At 42.3% G+C, this 18,449-nt stretch overlaps 1 protein-coding gene across 3 annotated transcripts in view; it reads left to right on the forward strand.

Moving 5' to 3' along the window:
- Nucleotides 1-18,175, forward strand: part of dennd5a (DENN/MADD domain containing 5A) — a 28,485-nt gene extending 10,310 nt beyond the window's left edge. For 2 of the 3 annotated variants that reach the window (XM_088296582.1, XM_088296583.1), the window contains 21 exons: nucleotides 844-1,540; nucleotides 4,887-5,074; nucleotides 5,715-6,026; nucleotides 6,663-6,878; nucleotides 7,259-7,493; nucleotides 8,323-8,473; nucleotides 8,558-8,651; nucleotides 8,832-8,936; nucleotides 9,674-9,805; nucleotides 10,020-10,172; nucleotides 10,292-10,379; nucleotides 10,458-10,545; nucleotides 12,123-12,251; nucleotides 12,981-13,102; nucleotides 13,179-13,324; nucleotides 13,893-14,011; nucleotides 14,096-14,277; nucleotides 15,136-15,218; nucleotides 15,882-16,005; nucleotides 16,091-16,259; nucleotides 16,786-18,175. In XM_088296582.1, coding sequence (XP_088152708.1) covers nucleotides 844-1,540; nucleotides 4,887-5,074; nucleotides 5,715-6,026; nucleotides 6,663-6,878; nucleotides 7,259-7,493; nucleotides 8,323-8,473; nucleotides 8,558-8,651; nucleotides 8,832-8,936; nucleotides 9,674-9,805; nucleotides 10,020-10,172; nucleotides 10,292-10,379; nucleotides 10,458-10,545; nucleotides 12,123-12,251; nucleotides 12,981-13,102; nucleotides 13,179-13,324; nucleotides 13,893-14,011; nucleotides 14,096-14,277; nucleotides 15,136-15,218; nucleotides 15,882-16,005; nucleotides 16,091-16,259; nucleotides 16,786-16,969 — 3,717 coding nt within the window. In that variant the 3' untranslated portion in view covers nucleotides 16,970-18,175. The remainder of the gene's footprint in view (nucleotides 1-843; nucleotides 1,541-4,886; nucleotides 5,075-5,714; nucleotides 6,027-6,662; nucleotides 6,879-7,258; nucleotides 7,494-8,322; nucleotides 8,474-8,557; nucleotides 8,652-8,831; nucleotides 8,937-9,673; nucleotides 9,806-10,019; nucleotides 10,173-10,291; nucleotides 10,380-10,457; nucleotides 10,546-12,122; nucleotides 12,252-12,980; nucleotides 13,103-13,178; nucleotides 13,325-13,892; nucleotides 14,012-14,095; nucleotides 14,278-15,135; nucleotides 15,219-15,881; nucleotides 16,006-16,090; nucleotides 16,260-16,785) is intronic. The other variant, XM_088296584.1, reaches the window with a different exon arrangement.
- The last annotated feature ends 274 nt before the right edge of the window (nucleotides 18,176-18,449 follow it).

Genomic DNA, 18,449 nt, shown 5'->3' on the forward strand with positions numbered 1-18,449 from the left:
AATTACTCGACTTGTCTATTATAGCTTGAACTCCATTAATCGGCAATCAAGTTTTGACAAAGTGGACACCTCAATGAAATTAACAGGTGGCCGTTTGGCACAGCAAACTAGCAGAGCTGCCTCAAGCGTGTGGAAATATCCATCCATCCATCCATCCATGCATCCGTCTTCTTTTACTTATCCGGGGTTGTGTTGTGGTGGCAGCAAGGGAAGCCCAGACTTCTCTCTCCCCAACCACCTCATCCAACTCTTCCTGCGGGATCCTGATGCGTTCCCATGACAACCATGCATAAGCTGCTTTTCCATTCCAGGTGCCAGAATGGCTTGGCCCTGCACCGTACTGGTCTCGCTTGGCCAAGTCGGGCCTATTTTGCTTCCCCATTCCAAACACATCACCAATCAAATGGTGCGGGATCGACGGAACTGTGCAGCTTCCCCACGCTGCACATTCGCAGCATGTCGGATTCTGAGTGTCGGGTCTTGCCACTAGTTTTGCCGTGATTCAAAATATTTATCGCCGTTGCATGCTGTGCCCGTGTCGCAAATTATTTTTATTGAAGTAGATGAACTCTTATATTAATGCATGGTTCGTTTGCCTATATTTCAGCATAAGGATAACCGAAACATTTATGTATAATAAATCTGATATTTTTTTATTGTCGTACAGCTTAATTTATTTCTATTTGTTAAAAATACATGGGGCGAAGATCTTGCAAAAGTAATTCCATATTAAATTACAATCGCAATAATAAGCAAAAAAACAACTAGTAATTAAATTATTTTTCAAAATCGTTCAGCCCTCCAATTTTTTTACTCTAACATCCTTTCTTTGTCCTCTTGCAGCTCTGTATGCCGAAAGGTTTGGCCTTCAGGACGCAGGTGGACTCCCGCGAGCCGCACTTCCACTCGTTCATCATCACCAGGGAGGACGGCTCCCGGACGTACGGATTTGCTCTCACCTTCTTCGAGGAGGTGACCAGTAAGCAAATCTGCAGCGCCATGCAGACTCTTTACCACATGCACAATGCAGAGCAGTACGACATCTTGCATACCCCGACGTCCCCTCGAGGACCCGAGGAGCCACGCCTCCACCACCCACACACCCACACCCAGTCTCGGCCCATCCTCCACGCCGCGCCGGCCATCTCTCGTCTGCAACGTTTCAATTCCTATGACATCAGCCGAGACACGCTGTACGTGTCAAAGTGCATCTGCTTGATAACGCCCATGGCCTTTGCCCAAGCATGCCAGACGGTGCTGCAGCAACTTTACCGAGCCGTCACCTCGCCCCATCCCCCGCCTCTCCCGCTGGAGAGCTACGTCTTCAACATCCTCTATGAGGTGCCCCTGCCACCCTCCGGGCGATCTCTCAAGTTCTCAGGCGTCTACGGTCCTGTGGTGTGCCAGAGGCCGAGCACATCAGAACTTCCGCTCTTTGACTTTGCCATTGGTGAAATGTTTAACCTGCTGGGGGTGGAGAACGTTCTTCAGTTGTTCACCTGTGCCCTGCTTGAGATGCAGATACTGCTCTACTCGCAGCGTAAGTAACACATGTGCACTCTCTCAGCCTTTCTTCCAATGTTTATTTTATGGTTTCATCCGCTCCAAAACGTGGAACTGATGTCCGATGCACTCATCAGCCCCACCAGACACTTTGGCATTCAAATATCCGTTTAAAAAAAAAGCAATCTTGTGAGGCTGTTTTAAATACACAAATTCTGTAAATTTCTTGATTTAGTTTGGCAGCAAACGTCAAATAGCGGCGGCATTAAACATCTTGTAGTAACAATCTCTTCTCTCAAATTTTTGCTCGCAAGTCAGTGCAAAAAACAAATCAGCCGTAGCAACAGCTCTTTTCTCAAAAAACTCGTAAGTGTGGTTACTCATATATCAAGGCACCACTTCAGAGCTTAGAATATATTACAGTTTCAGTTTCATTCAGACGCTAAAACCCTGGGCGACTGCAAATTAGAACCACAATAATAAACACTGCTGTAACACTTCAAATTTCCCCATTGTGGGACTAATAAAGGACATCTTATCTTATCTTAAATGATTACTTCACTGACGGAGTCACTCTAAATATTGCAGTTGTGAAGACAGATTTTTTTTTCATTTTCCGTTTTAAACTTGTTTAAGAAAAGCAAAACAAAATACGAGCTTGTATTTTCACCTTGTAAAGTACTTTTGTGAGTCTTGACTGTGACAATTCCATGTAAATAATGTTTTCTTACTGGCGTGCAAATAAGGGGATCCTTAATATATCTCCAAAATCCTGCATACAAGTCATTCAGTCGTTAACAGCCATCGTGGCGTCCTGTTTGTGAGATGACATTTAGCTCCGCTTTTTGGAGGATTTTGATATTTTTTTTTTTAGAAGCCTTTTAATGATGTTTCCTATTCATAAAGCGTTGTTAAGATGCTTTTGGTATCGTCATTAAGAATCATCTGAGCCAAATAGACATTTGAACTCTTTATTGAGACTTACTAAGCCATTTATTAACAATTTCTCAATCTTAACAGAGGCCCACTTATCGTCACACTTTTTTTTTTTTTTTAGCTTTTTGAGTGACACTGAGCGGTATTAATTAACAATGTGGTTGATGTGGTTGCAATGTTTTTTTTTTATGATGTGATGTAACATGTCTAAATGACACATCCCTGAGGCGTTGGCAAATCCTTGATATACACGAGATCCTCGGCCATTTTAGTCAGATGTTTTTTTTTTCTTTTTTTTTTTTTATGTTTTATGATGCTGCATGTACATGCTTAAAAATCTTTTCGGTAAAATTTTGATCTCGTACACCCCGCCGGTGGGTAGTTTCACATGCAAGAGTAAATCAATCAATTACTGAGCAAAGAAGGCCTTTTTGAGAGTGCGTGCGTGTGTGCGTGTGTGTGGGTGGGGGTGTGTGTGTGTGTGTGATGTGGAGTGGTGTTTGGATCCATTACAATAGTAAGAGGAGGGCAAATGTTTTATAAAACACCATGAGCTGAGTGAGAAGCTTCTGAAAGGGAAAGCTGTGGTGTTGCTAGGCAACCTGTAGACAGGGAGGATAGCCAGGTTGCCGGATGATTATCATTGGTTGGAGGTGACATCATGCCCTCTCTCCCATGAGAGAGCCGCAGAACGTGTGAAGGGTGTCAACTGGCAGAACTCCACTGGGAAGAATTAAAGGATTGTTTGGAGGATGCGCTGCGCATAAACACACATAGATGCTGATTTGCAATATGGCGTTTTTTCATGACACGTTGATTCATAATCGGTTAAAAATTGTGGTTAGCATTTTTCACATGATCTGTTTACCCGACCGAGTTGTCAGGGGATGCATCGTCCTGTGTCAGTCATGTGTCAAGCGTTGTGCCATGTTGCAGTTACGGTCACATTATTGCCTATTTCTGCTTTTTTGCTTTTGCGAAAAAGAGAGTGACAGGGAAATATTGGGAGGGATCAATACAGGGTGTCCCAAAAGTACTATCCGTTTCCCTTTTCTAATTCGTTTCAGGTTTCATTCGGACCGATTGTGAGGCCATCAGCATTTGACAACTTTGGTCAACTCAAAAATATCCTGAGCATCTGTAACGACATTTTCAGTCGACAGAAGTGACAAAATGGCTGCCGCCTGACATGGCTAAAAATGGCTGGATTTGACGACTTAACTGATATGTAGGAAGATGGTGTACAATGTGAAGTTGCTTCCAAATCGTTCGATGTGTGAGAAAACAAACTTCAGTAGGCGTCCTTGCACAATATAAAGAATTACAGATAACAAGAACACTCCAAAAAAATGCAAACCTCAGCAGAAATTTAAATACTGGTAATATGTAAAAACACACGTGTTATACTCAAGCACATCACATCCACCTTTAATGACTTTTGACACAGATAGACGTAAACGCCTGTGACACTGTGAAACCCTATTTGACATCGCAGCTTCTGACACATTTCAATATGAGTCAACGTTTTTTTAGATAAAAATCTTCTCGGTTTCATACGAACAATTTTATGATGTAACTGTGTGGGTTGCCCCCGAAATTTAATCAGGACATCCCTGAAAGGACACCCACATGTAAAATTTCCAGGTTGACACATCAAAAAAAAAATGTTGAAGGGAAGTAAACGCATGCCAAGGACAACAACGCCTTCTCTTCAGAGGAAATGTTGTGGAAGAACTGTGCTGTGTCATGCCGAGACGTGATTCCAAGATTTTGCCCCTGCCTTGTGACTTGATAAGATCTCTAAACGGTCGTTCGAAACTGAGCTTTTTATTGGATTGTGAAATGGCTTGTAAATAACATTTTATAAAAATATTTTCTTATTTGTCATTGTGGCCTCGTCAAAGGCGAAGGCGGTCACGCTAGCATTCTCGTCTCCCTCCTGCGATAGGAATCTGGATTCGAAGTAGCCGTCTTGTCTTGTTTAGCCACCAGCACATGACCAAATGAAGAAAGGGTATTTAGTCGCTCACCAAAAGAGGAAAGGCAGCGGCGTGTCGTAGCTGTCAACAGCACGGAGCCGGAATGTGAATGAGGAGGAGCAGACGCGTATTTGTACGTGCACCACTTGAATGTGGTGAAACCGTGACTGGAAAGCAGTGCTGATGTGTGAAGTCACCGAAAGGGAATTTGTCATGAGCGAGAGGGTCAGCTGACACACACTTCAGAGAATGGGAACTCGCCTGGACGTGCAATCTACTCGACAAAAATTCAGCTTGTGACATTTGTCTTTTCCATGTGAATCAATAGAGCACTTCTGATTTTATTCCTTCTATTTAAGAACATTTTTATCACTGTATTTTATACTTTTTATTCACCCTTGATGGACACTTTAGTGCCCGAAATGAAAATGTCTCTCACTGGTCTTGTTTTCTCTGCGTGCAAAACAGATTACCAGCGGCTGATGACGGTCGCCGAGAGCATCACAGCCTTAATGTTCCCTTACCAGTGGCAGCACGTCTACGTTCCCATTCTGCCCGCCTCCCTCCTCCACTTCCTTGACGCCCCTGTTCCGTATCTCATGGGCCTGCACTCCAACGGACAGGATGACCGCACCAAGCTCGAGTTGCCGCAGGAGGTACTCAGTCTCATGCGCCACCGTTGTCACGTCACTCCTTAGGACTGAACCACAGCGAGCTTGCCCATATCAGCTTTGCATAGTGTTTGAGCGTCCATCTCCTAATCATGTGTGACGCGTAACACGATCGCATCCGCGTCCACTCCAATTGTGTCCACGCGTTCCAGCCTTCACTTTGGTTCTGTGACAAAGTGCCGTTTTGTCCCTTACATTTCATCTGAGCATGTACGCACTCGTAGTAGCAGTAAGCAGCACTTTTGGCCTGCTAGTAAGATCAAATCAGAAACCAAACTTGAAGAAATATCAGCGGCATCATGGGTCTTAATAAAATCTACCCTTAAATATAATTAGAATTATAATTCACATTCCTGCATGTTGAGGTTTTTTTTTTTTTATAAAAGTTCCTCCAGATGTTTTAGCCTTTGGGCTTTCGTTGTAAATCTCGTCAAGTACTCTCAGTGCGCGGGAGTATTTCAAGGCCAGCTATTGCACTGAGCGTTGTGTCCCATTGATTGTCCTCCCGCTTTTACGCCACACAAGGGAACTATTCACACTTGCATTCAGTTAATACTTGTCTGTTGGTGACCTGCATTTCTGCTCGTGTAATCAGCATTTTTTTCCCCATCTCCTCTCCCTCCAGGCCAACTTGTGTTTTGTGGACATCGACAACCACTTTATAGAACTTCCGGAGGAGTTGCCACAATTTCCCAACAAGCTGGAGTTCATACAAGAGATCTCCGAGGTGCTCGTGTCCTTTGGCATGACGCCAGAAGGAAACATCCACTCGAGCGACACCCAGGTCAAGCACAGAGGCTTGCGATCGATCGATGCCGTCTCGGACAAACGCAACGGTAACCTGGCGTCGCCTCTCAACTCTTACCTGCTGAGGGAGAACGTAACCATCGCCAGACTACAGGCGCTGGTCAAGAGGACAGGCGTCAGTTTGGAGAAGGTTCGACATTATCCTTTCAAAAGCTGAAGCAAATCAATCAAATGAATATGCTATAATATATATCATATGGAAAATATTGTGACGTTCAAGTGTATTGAATAACTTCTGTTTAAAAAAAAAAACTTATTCCAAGTCCTTAATTAATATTAGATGACGATTTTCATTATACCAAAATGTCCTCTGTGCTTTGTTTGGAATACATTTCAACAAGTGAAGATGTTTTTCTTGTTTAACAAGAAATACGATCCTAAAGTTGAGTGACCACAAAAAATAATTTATGCTGCACTAACCTCGACCAAACAGAAGAGGGCGCCCTCTACACGCCATTGTTAATGCATTGAATTGCTGTTACCTTTACGTGCTTTCAATGCAACATAAAAGTGATTTCTGAAAGCTTATGCTTGGATTTTTTGTCGATTCTAATTCCTCTTGTGTTTGTGCTGTATATATGACTTAAAAGCAATGATATCAAGATCAATGGAAGGATCATTTACAAAGTTAAAGATGACTCTGGCAGCTGTTTAGTCCTCACTTTCCATGAATAAGCACTGACGTATGCTCTGCTGCTATAACAACCTTTAGTTTGTACAAAGTGAGAATGTCATTGCTTCAATTTACTTGTTTCTCCCACAACAGCTTGAGGTTCGAGAGGATGCCAGCGGCAATAAAGACACGCAGTTTCATTGCGATGAAGAGGAGCTGAAGATGCACCAGCTCAACATTCACGTGCGCGAGGTCTTTGCTAACCGCTTCACCCAGATGTTTGCCGACTACGAGGTGTTTGTGATCCAGCCGAGCCAAGACAAGGAGTCCTGGTTCACCAATCGAGACCAGATGCAGAACTTTGACAAGGTGAGATGTTACCCATTCAAAATTGTACGGTGAAATCCTGATTAGTCGCCGTCGTGCCCCTGCTTTAACGAGGATGTTTAAGAGATCATATTTTTTGAGGGGCTATTACCAAAAGCCCTATTATAATGATGTCAAATTTCACACTTTGATAAAATATTTAGCCCTTTTAAAAAAGTAGTGGTTGCTATGACAAGAAGGACATCAAAACATTAAAAAAAGTTACTCGATCGGAGGTTTTCATTGAAACAGATCTGATTTGTTGAAAATAAACAAGAAATAAAAAGCAATGTTATTAAGTTATGTTACATGTTATATGTTGTAGAGATTCACAGAGATTTCACACTAAATGACCTTTAACCTTTGTTTACATTTGTGTGCAGGCCTCGTTTCTGTCTGACCAGCCGGAGCCCTACCTACCTTTTCTGTCTCGTTTCCTGGAGACACAAATGTTTGCCTCCTTCATTGACAGCAAGATCCTCTGCCACGATGACGAGGAGAAGGAGCACACGCTGAGGGTGTTTGACAGCCGAGTCGATAAGGTCCGCATGCTGAACGTTCGCACGCCCACCCTGCGCACTTCCATGTACCAGAAGTGTACGAACATTGAGGAGGCGGGTAAGTACGAGGAGGGCCGGAATTTGAGGAATATTCCAATTTGAAATGTTTTTGAGGGCATTAACTAGGAATTGAGGTTGATTTAATACAGTGCTTCTCAAATAGTGGGCCGGACCGCCCTGGGAGGGGTGGGGGGTGCGATGCTGAGGAACATGCTTTTTTTCCCACCATACCACAATGACGTGTAATTGCACCTCCGCTCCACTAGTTGGCAGTGGTGGCGCTCTCCTTGTCCATTGTGCGCAGTGAGAACTAACTGTGTAGATTTGTTTTTCAACGAAAATGCTATTATTTAGAGTTGCGGCGGAGAGTGGGTAGTGGAGCGGAGGCGCGAATTGTTTTCTTCTTGCTGGGGGGGCGTAACAGAAAATAATTGAGAAGCACTGATTTAATATAAGGGTATATAGAACAACAAATATAGACAGTTAGTTTTGTCTCGAGGTACAATGATTAATTGATTAATTGTCAACTAATTGATTCCAAAATTTGTCAAGAATTATTTTGACAATCAATTAATCCTTTTGTGATCTTGTTTAATTTAAAATTGTCTGAATCCTCTGAATTTCAGCCTCTAAACAATGAATATTTTCAGATTTCTTTTCCATGAAAGCAGATTGATTATTTCGTAATAAAACATTTGCAAATATCTGCTTTTACTTTTGTAAGACATCGATCAAAATGTTTGCCCATTTTCTGACTGGATACAGACCAAATTAGCAACTGAGTCATAATCAGTTTGTTTGTGCACACTGGAAATTGGATTCATGTTTTGTTTTTACTCATCATTAATAAATTCCTGATGATGATGAACGGATTCTTTGACTCACAGAGAAGGCCATCGAGATGCGAGTGATGAAAATCGACCACACAGCCCTCCATCCCCACCTCCTGGACATGAAGATCGGCCAAGGACGTTACGAGCAAGGCTTCTTCCCGAGACTGCAGTCTGATGTGCTCTCCTCAGGGCCCACGAGCAACAAGTGACTACTCTGCACCACCCGGACTTGCAACCGATGCTTGCCTCCTCTTTGCCCTCGCCATTTATTCCATGTTTTATGTTCCAGATGGGCCAAGAGGAGCGCTCCTGCCCAGTGGAGGAGGCGGGACCGCCAGAAGCAGCACGCAGAGCACCTTTATTTAGATAATGACCAGAGAGAGGTTCGTGTTCTGCTTTCCCTGCGCGCCGACGGCCTCAGCTTTGTTGTGTTGTCTCTGCATGATCCTTTTCTGATTCTTTTACTTTTGCCTTCGCATTTTTGTTGTCTGTCTTTTCATTTTCATCTCTTTGGTCACTGTTTCTCTTTCTCTTTGTTTGCACTCATGCTTGCACACTCTCAGCATGTAGAGTGTTTGTTTCCGGAGCTGCAGCTCCTGCTGTTTCTTGACTACTACTGGCACTTGCAGTCCTTCAAGCCCTGTCTAAAGTCGGTGACTGTAGATGTGGTATGTGCTGGCCTTTGGTGAGGCCGTCATGCTCAGACCACATGAGCTGTGCATGTGATTTTTTTCCCCCCCCCTTCCCACTTCCTTCACTACCAGAGCAGCTTTGCCTCAGATTCTTTATCATATAAGGCCTTAAAAATGTACATCAGTTGATGGCACCAGTGAAATCTTACAAAGCAACTTACTTTGATTTTTCAGTGACAGAATCATGATGAGGATTTTACAACGGGACACAATCCATTGAGGTCCTATTTGAGAGTGTTTTACAAAAAGCATGATGGATAATAGTGCTCAGTTTCACAACACTAGTGATGGGTAAATAAAGCTTCAAATCTGCTTCATGAACCAGTTGTAGTATTTTTGGACTCCTCTAGAGGGCACTCTCTGTTCAACATTGGACTGAAAGCACACTGAATTGCCATATTTTAAAGCCTTTATGTAAAACAACAGTGCCATCTAGAGGACTCTAAACTACAACAGCTGGTTCGTTAAGCACGTTTGAAGCTTCATTTTCCCATCACTACACAACACTATTTGAGCGGTATTAATTCAACAATAAATGTTTATCCCACAAGAAAAAATTGATTTAGAGCTGATATTTCCCATTTCTAATTTAAATATGATTGACAAGACAATTAACAGTTTGTAATAAGCTGACCTTAGTCGAACTTGATTGTTTGGTTGAACAATATTTTTCTTAGCACGTCTATACTGTAACTGCGACTGTTTTCCAATAGAAATACATCCAAGAAGCGCGGAACTTGGGCACGACCATCAGACAGCCCAAACTGTCCAACCTTTCACCTTCTGTCATCGCTCAGACCAACTGGAAGTTTGTCGAGGGGCTACTCAAAGAGTGCCGGATCAAGGTTTGAACACGTCACATTTTGATATTTCCTTTTCATCTGAGTGCCATTTTATTTGATGTATTTTAATCAGAACTGGCAAAAGTAGTCACACTCTGAATGTACCTTACACGTACAGAGTACTGTTTTCAAATATAGGGAATAAAAGTCAAGAAAATTGTCAGGACATCAATCCTCAAGTAAAGTAAAACAAATTATATCCCGCCCACTCCTGCAGACCAAACGAATGCTTGTTGAGAAGATGGGTCGAGAGGCAGTGGAGTTGGGTCATATCGAGGTCAGCATCACTGGTGTAGAAGAGAACACTCTGATTGCCAGCCTGTGCGACTTGTTGGAGAGGATCTGGAGCCACGGGCTGCAGGTTAAACAGGTCAGGAAAACAACACGGTGGTTTTTTTTACGGGCTACTCGGTACTCAACTTTGCCCCTGCAGGTGTTTAACACAGACTATTCAACCTCCTCACCTCCATCCCCATTTTCTATATTCAGGGTAAATCTGCTCTGTGGTCCCACTTGCTGCATTACCAGGAAAGCAAAGAAAAGAAAAGTGCAACCCCAGCTGGTTTGGGACCTCCAGGTTGAAAAAATCTTGACATTAACTTGGCATGAAAACAAATAAGACTGGAAACATAACCTGAGAATGTTTCTGTCCTAGGTTTTATTCACGACACTGAAAGACGGAAATCGGATGGCGGCGGATCTGCCATGCCCCCCCTTAAAGTGTCCCTGATCCAGGACATGAGGTGAATTGTTTTTTTGTTTTTTTTAAAGAACAATAAGGCTTATTTTTGTGTCAAAGTGTAATGAAAATGATTTTGCCTTTTTTATTTATTTTTTTACATTCGTTTCGAATGTTTTTAATAGCTCTATTTTTCTTTATTTTAAGATTTTTTTGTGTGTTGGAAGAATGTGAGATCTTAAAAGCATTTCTATACCTTTCAATGTTGTTAGTAAATCACAAATGATATCCGCTTTTTAAGTCGTCGTTAAACTCTGTCACAATGAAGTTAAACGTAACAGATCAATCAACTCTTATGTCTCCACAATACATGCTCGTGTGTAAGCGTGTAGATATTCCTAATATGGTTGGAGAACCGTCAACATGAGGCGTCTGCATTTGTGTTGCACGAAGAAGTGTGTGTGTGTGTGTGTGTGTGTATCAGTACATTACTTCCAGCCTAATTACCACACACGCCCGCTGGGTTAAGTCAGGTCACACGCGCACACACACACACACACACAACACTGTGCTTTGAGTGAGACGTACCCTCTACACCCCCCCCCCGACTCAATGTTGACGCCAAGACTAGTCACATAGTCTGACTCACAATACGAAAACAATCGTCACACATCCCTTAATAAATTAGAATAATTTGTCTGTTTGTCATAACATGGAGTCGATGTTTATGTTTAATAAATATCCTAATGGCGCGCTCTCAGAACAAAGCAATAGGTCACTAATATTTGGCCATCATAAAAATGTTACTTCTGTTGCCATGGCGATGCCGTGCAGAGAAAGTGGGTTAACCTCTGGATGTAAAGGATTGAGACGTGGGATGGGTGGGGGAGTTGTAGACGGCAGAGGAGCGCAGACAAGCTTATGGCACAGGTGGAGTGGAAGGGAATGTGTCTGGACATTACAGTCATGATCGTGACTTGGAGCAACGACACGCACAAATGTTGACTGGTACTGTCCCACGGCAGAGCAGCCTAACCCTCGCCCATTTTCAGTCATAACCAGGACTTAAAAGGCTTTAAAGCAGCCATGGGCAAACTACGGCCCGGGGGCCACATGCGGCCCGTTAAACGTTTTAATCCGGCCCGCCGAACTTGAAAAAAAATCAAATGAATAAACCTTGTTCATGTTTTATTTTCTAAATACTGTGGTTTTTCAAAGACATATATGTTGTAATGATTTTGTTCACTCTCATTTAAAATTAAATGTATTTCTTTTTTCTCAATGAGGTGAGGTTACCAAAACACTCCATCCATCTGCTCCTGGTCCGGCCCCGCTGTCAATTTTTAGAACCCATTGTGGCCCACCAATCAAAAAGTTTGCCCACCCCTGGTATAAATGAAACATCTCAACTCACATCAACATACTTTTTTTGCACCAACATGCCAGAAGATAGTGGCAAAGATCTGTGATTGCCTGAGGTGCCACAAAATAGATCCATAGTACATTTGTCTTTTTGAAGCTCCTTCAACTCACAAGCTTTTGTGCAAATGGAGCTCCCAATTGAGTACCAAAGTCATACTTTTGTCTAAACGCAACGCACGTACAAGGCTTTTCTGACCTTATTTTTGTTTTTTCTCGCAGACACATTCAAAACATAAGTGAGATCAAGACCGACGTGGGCAAGGCCAGAGCTTGGGTTCGCCTCTCCATGGAGAAGAAGTTGCTCTCCAGACACCTGAAGCAGCTGCTGTCTGATCTCGAGCTTACAAAGTGAGCAGAACAGCACCTCTGTGGGCCCTCTGTCCAGCGCAACCTAAATATTATTCTTTCTCAACCACTCAGAGCTTATATAGGCGCTCAACCTTCCTCATGTTTGTGGAAGATTGTCCTACTCACAAGAAGCCAAGATGTGATCCACTCATATATAATGAATTAACTCTCTGAAACGGCAAGACATCGCACTGTAGTCTGCCGTGGCATAAATAATTTACATTCACATCACTTCATAATAGATATGGTGGATTGTGAACTAGGTCAGGTGGGTTTCTGTCTGCCTTTCTGACCTCACGTTGCCTCTTTTGTGCTTACCGCGCAACAACAAAGTTTGGGGTTTTTTAATTGCCAATTTTGTCCAAGTAAACTGAAATAAATATATCACCTGGGATATAAATGTGATATTTAAAAGTTGCCAAATTGTGGGAATTTTCAAAGTTGGAAACTTTCCATGGGAATTAACAGGAATAAACCAGTGCAAGTGTTAAATATCGATGCGGTACTCCTAAGTCGACGAGTTCACTAATCAGTTCAATCCCACTTCATTTCCATTCATTCTAATGGAAAGTTTCCAGTTTGACATATTTCCAAAATTCTCCATCTTAACTTCACATGGAAATTTGTTGGAAATTTTCTAAAAAAAAAAAATTCCACACCTTTTGTGATCCACGTTACATGCCAATGTGGAATAATTGATTTATTTTTTTCAATTGACCTTCATTTTAGAAAACTATACAAGCGCTACGCCTTCCTGCGCTGTGACGATGAGAAAGAGCAGTTTCTCTACCATCTTCTGTCATTTAACGCGGTGGACTACTTCTGTTTCACCAATGTCTTCACCACCATCAGTGAGTTCGCCGAATAAACTCTTTGCTTTGGTGTTGATTCAACTTGAAATGACAAATTGTCTCTTTTGCCTCCCAGTGATCCCCTATCACGTTGTAGTGGTTCCCAGCAAGAAGTTGGGCGGCTCCATGTTTACAGCCAATCCTTGGGTGTGCGTGTCAGGTGAACTGGCCGAGACGGGCGTGCTGCAGGTCCCACGGAACACTCAGGAGATCACGTTTGAGGTTTGTCTCGTCTTGGAAATTTATTTTCTGACACCAATTTAGACAAAAGTGCTTTGATGTTTTTCAATCAAAAGTTACTCGCTATTTACTCTGAACTTGAGTACTTTTTTTTTCATTCAATATTCCTACTTAGGTAATTATTTGGAGTGCTATATTTTTTTATTTGGGCTTATTATTCTATCCATTCATGACCATAAGATGCACCGTATTAAAAGGTGCTGTCTCAGTTACGGGTGCTATTTTTGTATTTAACACATATGGCTCACCTTATTATTGGGCGCAGACGTGGTAAAACATACGGCAGCTTAAAACCTACGGTAGCATGCATGCACGCTAAAACGTACCCCCTGTCATGTGCGCATTTCCTTTATTTAACCAGTGCAATGCTCCCTGTCAGTCAAGCGGAGCGCTCAAGAAAGTCACAAAAAGATTTACAGATTTTGGAACGCACCGCATCGTTAGGACGCTCTGTTCACGTTGGACTCTTACTTGAGTACAATTTTTGACAACTCTGTTCACCTCACCTTTTGACCCAAAGTTTGAAGAGAATATGTTCCTTCTCTTCCAGTGCCAGAACCTCGGTAAACTGACCACAGTGCAGATGGGTCATGATAATACGGGCCTCTACGCCAAATGGTTGGTGGAATGCATTATGGTCCGGAATGAGATCACAGGACACACATACAAGTAAGCTCAACTTGTTCAAGTAAAATTCACCTCAACATGGCTTTGATCAAAAACACAAGACGAACAAGCTTGTTTGCCGGGCAGGTTTCCGTGCGGGCGCTGGTTAGGCAAGGGCGTGGATGACGGCAGCCTGGAGAGGATCCTCGTCGGGGAGCTGATGACGCCCAGCACGGAGAACGACGAACGGATGTGTCGCACGCCGCCAATGCAGCAGTCGCCGGGGATGATGAGGAGATTCGTGACCATCTCACCAAATAGCAAGCCAAGTAAGAAACAGCGCCACAAAACTCAGTCAGTTCATCCATTTTCTTTTTTCTTTTTTCTTTTTTTTTGCACATTTAGATAATCTGATGTTTTTGGGGAGTCTTCTGCCTCACGAGGTCTTAAGAAAAATATGTAACATGTCTGATATTTTGCATCTCGCGAGGTCCAAAACTCAGTGTGCATGTCATTTTAGCAGTCGGAAATAATAACGCGTTCTCCAGTCACACGAATTCAAGATGGCAGCCCTCAACACAATATGTGTTACACACTTACTGCCATTGACGGCTAAAGTCGTCAAAGATCCTTTTTTTTTTTTTTTTTTTTACTTGGCTGGTCGTGAATGAGTTAAAGGATAAATTGGTCAATATGTGGCAACACATTGCCTGGCCCGATTTCAGGAATGAAACAGAGGACCCTGACGAAAATTTTTACTGATGTAACGTCGCTGTCACCACTTGAAATGCTAGCTGGAGATTATCAGTGATTTTGAAACCGTGATATATTATGTCATATAATCTGGAATAAAAAGCAGATCAAACCCGCTGTAAATGCAACTGTGGTTCTACGAATCTATGATTGCCAGGTTGTTCTATCACTTGCAATCCTCGTGTTCATGCGAGAACATTCTGTAGGAAACAAACATCTGGTGACAGCGGAATGTATACCTGTCCCAGGTTATCCGGGGGGCACAGGTGACCTTTCTTGTCACGCATACTCGAACTGCCGTTGCCTAAAGGGACCATTGAGTGCTTTCAGCATCGCCTCTGGCGACCAGTAGGGATGAAAAAGAACTATAAGCGAAATATGTTTCCCTCCATGTTACGTGACTCATCAGCCGTGTCTTCTTTCTCTTCTGACAGAGTTAAACACAGGTCAGATCCAGGAGGCAGTGGGAGAAGCCATCAACGGCATCGTGAAGCACTTCCACAAACCGGAAAAGGAGGTGGGAGACAGTAGTCTAGACAAGCCACCATCGCGTCTTTCTATTATTCATCACTCAGTTTGAGAAGCAGCAACCTTTTCTGGCTGCTGCGTCGTCTCTTTCGGACCGTTAAAGACATATAAAAGTTTAAATGAGACAGCTGTTTTAAATCTCACAAGAATTGTCTGACCTAGAATGATGCGTAGTTGTCTTCATGTTTTGCCGTTTGTGGTATTCGGTAGTGATGGGAAAATGAAGCTTCACATTTGCTTCATGAAGCAGCTGTTGTATTTTCGAGTCCTCTAGATGGCACTGTTGGTTCGAATAAAGGGTTGAAAAAGTGGCAATTCAGTGTGTTTTCAGCCCAATGTTGAACCGAGAGTGCCATCTAGAGGAGTCCAAAAATACTACAATTGATTCATGAAGCAGATTTGAAGCTTCATTTATCATCACTAGTATTCGGCACCAAAGCAGATCATTTCAATTGCACTGAATTGAAAAGTGCTTGTAGATGCCGGTGTAATTTCATATGGTCGCAACAGATTGTTTGCAAATTGCTAAATCACAAATTGAATGTGCTAAGAAAACACGCTAATCGATGACGGTGTGTTTGATAGTCATGGTCGTCGGACATGTCATGAGCACCTGCCATGAAATCATCGCTGTTGTTTCTGCTACTTACAGAGAGGCAGTTTGACTCTTCTACTCTGTGGGGAGTTTGGCCTCGTCTGGGCGCTGGAGCAGGTTTTCCAGCACGGTTTTAAATCGCCTCGACTCTTTAAAAATGTCTTCATCTGGGACTTTTTGGGTAAAAGCCACTATCTCCTTTTGACACAATATTTGCTCTATTCTGAATCTTATTTATTATTTTCAATCGTGTTGTCACGAAACAGAAAAGGCACAAGTGTACTTTGAAAGCGCCGAGCAACGGGAGGTGAATCCGGATGAGAACTGGCAAAGTCGGGTGCGCCACTTCTGCCGCTTCATGCGTGCCATCAACAATACGTCGAGAAACATCGGCAAGGACGGAAAGTTTCAGATGCTCATTTGTCTTGGTGCAAGGTAGGCAGGAAACATCTGTTTGTAGTAGACAACACCAACATATTTAATGACAAATGTTTTTTTTTTTCTTATATAAATTGAGGTTAAACTCTCACCCTCACCACCAACTGCTAACTTGCTAACTACAGTGTGTAGTCAGTCTTTTTTTCGCGTTATTTAATAAAAAATCGTCATTTAGTTCATTGATATTCTATTTTCACAACCATCTTGAACATTTTGTATGTGTCGCTGAAATCGCTGTCCACCCTGTCATCATGAGGTAACTTTAGGAAACCCACTGATGGTTTCACTGACATTAGGACCATCATTTTTTCTTTCTTAAATGGTTGCTAAAATAGTAGCATTTGATGTCCAACTAAAAAAAGAGCTCGCGCTCAATCTTGTTACCAGTTTTTTTGGGCCAAACTCAGGAGTTTATCTTGCGTGAGTTGTAAAACTTTATTTCATGCTTGCATTGTTTAAAATATACTTCAATGACAACGGTGTGCATTTGTTGATTCTCCTCCTTGTTTTGTGTTTGTCTCAGGGACCATTTGCTACATCACTGGATCGCCCTCCTGGCAGACTGTCCAATCACGGCCCAGATGTACGAGGACGCCGCGCTGATCAAGGACCGCTCGCTGGTCAACTCTCTGATTCGAGTGCTTCAGACTCTGCAGGAGTTCAACATCACCCTGGAGGCGTCGCTCATTAAAGGTGTCGGCATTTAAACCAAACTAGCGTCCCGCTGGTTGCGCCAATTCAGTGATCTTTATATGCAGGAACAAACTCTTAACAGACGACATACTTTGGCTTATGTTAAAGACACTGTTACATTTGCCATATATTGTATTTAAGTGCAATGAGCCTTTTGAAATCTCTTGTTTTTATCCTCAATGTGGTCATGTTTCAAACATGCTTTGTTTTATGAACCATGTTTTCCATATTATTGTCCATGACCTACTTGTGCTACCTTTTATCAAAAGCTTAATATTTTCATTGTTGGAGTGAACTGCTGACTATGGCTGTATTTAAGGGGGGTGTGGGGTTCAAAACTGTTAATATATTTTATCAGAGAAAAACAGTATTATTTTGTAAAAAAAAAACAGTCAAGTTGCTTGCTCAGTTGTCCACTCTGATTCCAATGTCATAATGCAGAGCTGAAAGCAAATGTAGAGGTATGCTTTATAAGTATGTATATGACAGAGACGGGAGACTTGAACTGTGGAACTTAGAAAAAGAAGACAAAGGCCGCTTCCAATACAGCCTTTTCTTGGGAAATGTATGCAGACCTTTTTATGTGAAATACCTTCGTACCTTCAGTGCAGAAAAAGGATCCTTCTTGCATGAAACAGAGACTCCATCCCGGATTGAAGATACAAAACACCTTCAGTGTGTTAGTTTTTGCTCTATTTCCTCAAGAAATGTTTGGTCCCAACTTTCTGCACAATGACAGCCTTTATGTAAATAGCTCCTCCCAGCCCATCCTCAACCGTTATCCAAGCCCTGTCAGCATCTTGGGAGAAATGATCCTTGATCCCCTGCTGCTCCTCTGCAGCCATTCACAATGGGAGCAAAAATGCTTTGATTGCCCACCAAATAATGTTGTTGTCATGGTTTCTTGCTATGCAATTTCCACAGCAGAAAATGTGCCCCACTTACAAAGCCTATGTCAGGGTCACCTGAGGTCCCTCATGAACTTCTCTGGATAGAGTAAAGAGATTTGATAATTGAAGGACTCCTTTTCTGTGCCAACAGTGTCTGGAATGAACTCCTCTCTGTATGACTCATACTTGAGCGTCTTGCAAGATATATATTTTTGTTTTCCAAAAAACTTGTACATTTATGAAATAGCTGTGTATTGTAGTGTTTACTAAGTGAGAGGCCATGTACAGTGTACAAATATATAAAAAAGAATAAATGCATCTGTAATGTTATTTTGGTGAAATTTGGAAATGTGAAATTTATGGCGCGAAACTTTATTGTTCTTTATTGCGTTTCTTGAGTTTTGAACATAATACTTAATTGAGAATAAATGCTCTAGTCATTTTTAACTTAGCATCATCAATAAAAACAAAACAAAACTGTGTGCTAGCTAAAAAATACATGTTTCTTTGTGTATGTAGATTCTCAGTCATCCAAGTTGTCGTAGTCTGCAAAAGTTGAATCGAGGCAACAGTTTGATTTTTTTTTTACAGACAGTAATCGTGA

The sequence above is a fragment of the Idiotropiscis lumnitzeri genome, chromosome 5 (genome assembly GCF_059441095.1).
Source record: "Idiotropiscis lumnitzeri isolate Australia: NSW breed Sydney's pygmy pipehorse chromosome 5, RoL_Ilum_1.0, whole genome shotgun sequence".
NCBI lineage: Eukaryota > Metazoa > Chordata > Actinopteri > Syngnathiformes > Syngnathidae > Idiotropiscis > Idiotropiscis lumnitzeri.